The 7,996-nt window shown below is 35.8% G+C and overlaps 1 protein-coding gene across 1 annotated transcript; it reads right to left on the reverse strand.

The window, feature by feature from the left end:
• Positions 1–3,799: 3,799 nt before the first annotated feature.
• Positions 3,800–7,585, reverse strand: LOC117630082 (probable mannitol dehydrogenase). Its single transcript, XM_034362820.1, has 5 exons — positions 7,401–7,585; positions 5,298–5,411; positions 4,690–5,203; positions 4,401–4,554; positions 3,800–4,170 (listed from the first exon to the last, which is right to left on the reverse strand). The coding sequence occupies exons 1-5, from the start codon at positions 7,496–7,498 to the stop codon at positions 3,965–3,967; spliced, it is 1,086 nt and encodes a 361-aa protein (XP_034218711.1). The 5' UTR covers positions 7,499–7,585; the 3' UTR covers positions 3,800–3,964.
• Positions 7,586–7,996: the final 411 nt, after the last annotated feature.

A 7,996-nucleotide genomic window follows, 5' to 3' on the forward strand; every position in this document is an offset into this window, starting at 1 on the left:
TGTAGAAAAAGACGTGGCTCTTCCACACGATTGGAAGTTTGATTAGTATTCCAAATTTATTTGAACTTCGAGAAGCAGAAGATCAATTTTGTTCTATTTTGGCCGAAGTGTCATTGTTTCAAGTGGCCATTTTAGGCCATTTTCAGATAGGATACCAGGACCCCAAGCTTAGGCAGAAGCGCCCCCATGTGGGATTGCTATGCAATACTTATCATCCACGTCAGTGAAGCTTGAATGCTTTATTTATTTACTGGGCGATGGGGACCATCTCCTTAAAAACTTTTAGGGATGAATTGGAAAAACACAACTCCAACCATGCTCCATATCCACCTCCTAAAATAGGAAGACCTCAATACGTGACTCCCTATAATTTAATGCTACTTTATTTAATAGTATTTTCATACTTCATTGTTGCCTTCTTAAGCTTTGTCTTGATCGACTGTTCCTTATTCTCCTAATGAAACTTAGTTAGAGTTTGAAGTAAGGGGGAGTTCGAATCCAACGACTTGTTTTTGGAATTCTCCTTGTTGAACCATGCAATTTAGGGGGAGTTGATTTTTCTTGGTATTAAGGAAATTGCTATTTAGGGGGAGTTTATTTGTTTCTTTAGGTAGATTAATTCTCTTTAGGAGAAGTGTATCTTTTGTAAGTGATTTTGTTTGCTGCAGACCTTTTGGTTACTTACTGTGCTTTCTTCTAGTGTTGCCAATTTATATACCTGGAATCCATACTTCCTCTCTTGGTTCAATTTGTTGCCTTTTAGTTTGTATTTCCATGACAAAAGGGGGAGACACACTTACTCTTATTCTGTGATATTTTTCACTTGCTCTTGGCCTTGGGAGTTGTGTGTTTTTGCAGAATTGTTACGTTTCTTCAGTACTAGTGGACAACTTTAGCTCTAGATTTGCGTATGTAGTGAGTTGTGTATGTGAGACAAATGGGTTTTGTCAAAGAAAGCCAAAGGGGGAAATTGTTAGGTTATAGATTATTTAAGTTTTGGCTTCCCTTGCAACATTTGTAATATTGTTTGTAATTCCGTAAGATCTTCTATAATATCAATTACCTAGTTTAGGATCAGAGAGGTTCATTCATTGAGGACAGATTTCAACATGACCTAAGCTGCAATTCACAATCAACTCATAAATATTTCATAGCATCATGTTGTTGAATATTCAGTTTTTTTGGGTACATGGTTGATTAGTTTGGTCGACTAGTCAAGCCTCCTCAAATTTAGAGTTGGTTATGATTTAAGCCTTCTAGATTTGTCGTCACAAAATGTTTTCTTTTTGGATGACTAGTGCATATGACTACTCATCCTTGATATGTTTTTTTTTATCACATGTTGTGGTCAAGTCATTTTATTTTTCACGTGAGCTGCTGGTACCATTAGTCCCATTCTAGCTCTTATTATTAGCTGCCATGTGTTTTTGTTTTGATATGCCCAAATTTATCAAAAGGGTGGCTGAGGTAGAAAACAATCAACACTTTTATTTTGGATTGTCGACAACATTTTTTTCGTGGCTTTGCCTTTTCTTGTGAGAGTGTTCATGGTATAGAAATGAGTTTTAAAGATTTTATTTTGAAAGCTGCTTCTATTTTGAAAAAATCTGACCGTAACTTTGCACATCATTTATGATTGATTTTTTTCATAATTGTGTTGTCTGAAGAAATTGGTCTAGTTTCTTTTGAATCTAAAATATCACACACTAAAGTTGATCTCTTGGTGAGCTGCTGATACCATGGAGTTGATGAGCTCAAGGAGGAGCTGTCATCTTTGTGAAGACTAGTCTTGTTGAGCTACTATGATTTAAATGAGGATTTGTACAAAGATCAGGGGTGCCATGGAGATGAAGTGCTAGAGGAGCTAGCTATCATTCTCATGAAGACCCAGTTGAGTTGCATCTGAACATGTTAAGTTTATGATTTTTAAGTTTTTCTTTTAGCTTCCCTTAACAATATTGTAATAGGACATACATTGTAATTACCCAAGCTCAAGTTTAGATTAAGAATAGTTACTCTAAGTGTTTTTATCTGGCTGCTATCTTATGGAGGATCAATCAAATTGATAAATGTAATTTGTGCATTTCATCCATTAGAATTCTTAAAATTATGACTAGTCATCTTGTTCTCGTATGACTAGTCAACTTTTGCATCAGTAGGATTTCCAGCTCACTGGTTTCTAGCAGGACCCTAACAAACTTTTTTGTCCTATTCTACGCATTTTCTCAACTGCTATGTGTACTATTTTGTCCTAGGAATTTTTGGTAAATGCCTATTGATCCCTCATTTGGCAGCCGTCACTTTTGATGTGAGGTTTTGAAAAGGTTTTTTCCTAACTTTTTGGTCTTCTTCTTCCTCAAGAGAAAACCACCAAGCGAGTTCGTATCTAGGCCTCTCAACCGCTTGCAAACTAAATTTTTTTATTCGGATATCATATAGCTCAGAAGCTTTGATTCAAAAGTAGCAGAAAGCCCCTTGTATTCTCTTTTGATTTCTCATTCGCCATTTGGAACTGACGAGAAGAAACTCTTTGAATTCTCTTTGTGTCATGGCGACTCACTTTCCCTAATTCGGGTTGGGATGAATTAGCCCATGTCTAGCTCGATCAAATAAAGGTTTCTCTCTATTCTTTCCCATGTAAGAAGATTCTTCAACTCAAATTCCCAAAATTTCAGTCCGTATTTCCTCACTTTTCAATATTTAGAAAACCAGTGATGTTATCAAGAACTTTCCATTGCTTTGTTATCAAGATGTTTAAATTTGATTTTATACAGATTGTTCTAGGTATTGCTTGTGGGAACAAAAACAAGAAATGTAGAATTGCAACTTAGATTTGGGATTAGTGACTGTCCATTGTTTCATATTTCAAGGTTTACATTCCAATTGGTATACTTCTTAACCCCACAATCTTAGTAATTTGTCAAAGCACCTACTTAGACAAATTTTATAGAAAAATACTACTCTAATCATACTCTCTAACCACCTCTTAAAATTGGGAGACCTCTAGGGCCCTGTTTGATCCACGAAAAAATGGTCATGAAAAATGTTTATTTAATATTGACTCATTTTCCCAAACTTTCCCATGAGGAGGGAAAACAAAACTATAGTTGGGAGGATGACTTCATTTTCCCTCCTACTTTCTCATGGGCAAAGCAACGATTTCTCATATCTGGACTTACCAAACAAGGGAAAGCAATTGATTTCCCATCCCCAATTCTGATTTCCCATTAACCAAACGGGAACTAGGAGCTCCTAAATCTGAGGAGAGATAAAGGACTCCTAGTGGCTACATATAATTTAATGCCACTTTGTTTTATGAATATTTTAATATTTTAATTAATAGTAATTATAAAATTATAAAAGTTATAAAAAAAAAAAAGAAAAAAAAAAGAGTCGTTTGGTGGCCGGGAAGTCGAACAAGTCACTATTTGCTGTAGTGACTATTGCGAATCTACAAAGGAGGAGGGAGTGTCAGGGAGAGAAGAAGATAAATTGGAGAGGCCGGTTACTATAACAATATTGTTTGCTATAGTAACAAATTTGAAGATTCTCATTACGTCCTTTTTGTTTCTAGACTTTTTCTCATTCGTTACAACTCCGATTTGGGCCCACCACGTGCCTATGAACTCGTATTGCCAAGCACTATGCAACAGTGCCATCAATTACCCAAAATCCTTCCTGAACAAAAAGAGACCATTACGCCCCTACCTGTAAGGGCAAAATTATAAATTCACAAATAGAAATAAATTGAATAAAACGATAAATTGAGTCGGTTGTTACAATAACCTCACACTCAAAATAAAATTTTAGAATAAAACCTATCAATTTCATTTAATCAGAATGTACTTAATACATTTTGCTCACAACAAGGTACAATATAATTTTCACCATATAGTATACAACTAAATCGAATTTAGTTTCTAATCTTATTATTCCATGATATGAGTATGTTTGGGTGCAAAATTTAAGAGCTTGACTTCAATGTGTTTGCAATGTCGATGACGAAACGGTATCTAACATCTGCTTTGATGAGACGCTCCATAGCAGTGTTCACATAATCAATTGGGATAAGCTCGATGTTAGCTGTTATGTTGTGTTTTCCTGCAAAATCAATCATCTCTTGTGTCTCCTTCAGACCTCCAATATTACTACCAGCCACTATCTTCCTTCCTGAAATTACAAAACAAAATAATTTTGTTGATATTGATCATCAATTAATACCAAATAACGCACAGCTGATTAAAATTAAGATAATTATTGTGCTACCAATGTCAACAGTTAGTAAGAAAGGCATTTCTTTCTCAAGTACTTATGTATTCGCTCAAGTTATAACAACTATATTAATTTTCTTTTCTATCCAAACCCAGTTAAGGTTAGACGTTAGTGAATCATAATCCTACCAGTGATCAAAGGAATAACAGGTAGCTCAAGAGGCTTCGCTGGTACTCCAACCAAAACAAGCTTCCCATTAGTCTTCAATAAACCAAGCAAAGGCAAGAGAGGGTGGACAGCAGAAACTGTGTCAATGATACCATCCATTGTGCCCATAGCAGCCTACACAATCAACATAACTCATTCACTTCACAAAAATCAAACTGACTAAAGGAAGTTGAGGTGGGACATTTCTTCACATCCTCACACTGACGATACCCCCAATTTTAATGGACCTTATGCAAAGAAAATAATCACCTGCATTTGGCCGTTATCGCGGCTGACCAAAAAGGAATCAGCACCAAGGTTTTCAATGGCTTCCTTTTTCTTATTAGGGGAGGTGCTGATCACTGTGACCTTAACCCCCATAGCCTTTGCAAACTTTATGGCCACATGGCCAAGACCGCCTGCGCCAACCACACCCACATGCATACCGGGCTTGTCAAGTCCAAAATATCTCAAGGGACTATAAGTTGTAACCCCAGCACATAGGAGAGGAGCAGCACCATCAAGTGGCAGGTTGTCCGGGATACGAACTACGAAGTGCTCGTCGGCCACCATGATGTTGGAGTACCCTCCATATGTTGTGGATCCATCATGGTACTTGGCACCACTCGTGAATATCATTTCGGGGCAGTAATTCTCAGCATTGTTGCCACAATTATCACAAGATTGGCAAGATCCGACAAGATATCCAACACCAACACTGTCTCCAACTTTGAATTTCTCTACATTGCTGCCCACCTCTGTCACCTGACCAACAATCTCGTGCCTGGATTGCCCAATTTAATTAAGTTCACATTTGTGCATATGACTAATTTAATTGTGCGCGTAATCCAATTAGGCAGATTGGTATGTGTACGTACCCAGGAAGTAGAGGATACATAGAAATACCCCATTCATTCTTGAGCATGCTTAGGTCCGTATGACATATCCCACAATATAGTACTTTGAACGTCACGTCGTTTTTTCCTGTTGCCCTGCATCCAAATCATAGCACATTAAAAGAAGAAAGCATTTTTGAAAAGGCCCAAAGAGAAAGAATTTTTTTAAAAGAAGCCAAAATGAACAAAATTGTCCTTATTTATTTTGGATTTTCTAAGGAATTCTTTACATTTGCATCTCTTTGGTTTGAAAGTTGAGAGATTTTTCTGTCTTTTTTGAAAAAGTTTTGGCTTTTTCAAAAAGTGAAATTTTTTTTGTGACTAAAACCTAAATTTACTTTTAAAATTATCAAATGCCCAATTTCCAGTGCCTTCCTGTCTTGATCTCTTGGACTACAGGGGTCCAAAAGATTTATGGTCACTCATCGTTGGATGTAAATTCAACAGTTTACTCACTCTTGCACTCCTTCAAAGAAACTTTTTTGAATCATTGAATTAATATCCAACAATAAATGACCAGGAATCCAAGAGATCATACTGATAAAACAAATATTGAAAAGAAAACTTTGTTTTTAATGTACTCATCATCTTCTTCCTCTGGCTTTCTAACCACCCAATGAGAAAAACCCACGGATCAAAGTTCAAACCCCTCCCAATCCTTTCAGAAGTTGAAACAATAATAAAGCCCAAATTGGCACTCTTCCACCGTCTTGATCCCCTCGCCATATCGATGTCTTCGCCTCCACCTCCAGGGGATTGTAGCCTACGCATCTGGTTCAAGGGTTAATCTAGCACTTAAACCCTTTGCTTCCTCTTCAATCACTTCTTCAACACCCACACATCATATATTGATTTCTCTCTGTTTTTTCCATTCCAAATTTTCCAAGACTGCCCAATAGATAATAAAATTCGAAGAAAAAAAGAGGAAAGAGATTACTCAGATCTGGAGGAGAGACAGTGACGCCGGAGAAGGTTTTTCTTCCCTGAAACGTTTACTGTTCCTCCACAAAACCGAAGCCAACCCAAAATTTCTCAATTGCACCATTTACAAATTTTCCAGAATTCTCCAATAAATATACCTTACTAAAATTAAAACTGAGAGATCAATACCGAGTGTGGGTAATGAAGGATTACTGATCGAAGAGAAAAATAGGAATGCAGGGGTGTGTGGATGATGATGGAGGAGGAATCACTAAAGTGAAGAAACAGAAAGTTAATGGATGAGAGAGAGGGAAGGATGCGGAGGAGAGGAAAGAGAAAATGGGTGCTGAACATTTTTTAATATTTAAAAATGGAAGTAAAATTAGTTACCAGCTGTCGACATTTTATTGGCTTGGGACACTTATGTGGTTTTCTGACAATGGCATCCCTGTGACAGGGAAGTTAGGGTGATTGATATGCTATTAATAGGGAGTATTAATCTATATATATAAAATAAAATGTAGAGAAATGTAAAACATTTAAAATATCAAAAAATGTTATTAATTAATACAAATATTAAGAATTGAAAATATTAATTAAATGAAGATAATATGATAAATTTATACTTTTTAAATTTTTTAAAAAAAATCAAATAATAGGTCCTATTTTTATGAAACAGAACTACCCATTATCATTTCTAATTCTTAAATTTTTTTTATATAAAAAAAAAAAAAAAAACTCTTGTAGGCATGGCCCGAAAGCTCATGCAGAGAGGCTAGTTATAATTAAGGAAGTTAATGACATGCTTGAAAATAAATTATAAATAAAATATGAAGGTAGGTGGCATATAATGTAATTTAGTTAATAATACTTGGATAAATCTATTTTAAAGTAGGTGGGTATATGACTAGAATATGGTAGTTGTAAGGATCTATATCGGAACAACTGTATTTATTTATAAATATTATAGAAATTAGATTGTAATCTTAAAGGTGGGTTAAATTGAGATTGGATGAAAATCTAACTATCATTTTTTCACTTGAATTTCATCTTATTTCCTAAGAACCAAACGCACACAAATTCTAGATCGATGAAAAGAAAACGATAAATAAATTGAACAAAAATTGTGTGGAGATGTAAAAGATGGGATAAATAATGACTAACCTTCTCGAGAATTTGAAGGGAGAGAGAAGCCCAGATGAATCTCTGGCAGCCCATCCGAAGGCCTTCGTGGGGTGTTCTTGTTCTGGAGACACCGCCATTTTCTCTCCTATATATGTTTTGATAGGACAAATACCAACTAAAGATATCTAACCAGAAGGTAATCAACTTTGAGAAGTGCTGGGGTCGTAGTGAGTTTGTGGTTTATATAGCCAGTGGTGGATGGCTTGGGCATCTCAAGTAAAAGGTTACAAAAATGGTTTTGCTTACTCATGTGGAAAATCAAGAAGCCACCATTTATGACCATTTTCTTCCTCATTCGATTCATGAAATTCACACGTGGCTCTTCCACACGATTGGAAGATTGATTAGTACTCCAAATTTATTTCAACTTCGAGAAACAGAAGATGAATTTTTTTTTGTTCTATTTTGGCCAAGTGTCATTTGAACTTGTGATTTTGGTTGGCGGCGCCACTGATTTTCTGTACCCTCTGTGTGATTCATCAAATCTGATGTGATAAAAAGAAAATTCAAACTTTTTTGAAAGATAAAAATAGTTAAAATATAAAGTTGTTGTTGACCTTTGACCTGGAGACCGG

This window comes from Prunus dulcis, chromosome 6 (genome assembly GCF_902201215.1).
Source record: "Prunus dulcis chromosome 6, ALMONDv2, whole genome shotgun sequence".
NCBI classification, from domain to species: domain Eukaryota; kingdom Viridiplantae; phylum Streptophyta; class Magnoliopsida; order Rosales; family Rosaceae; genus Prunus; species Prunus dulcis.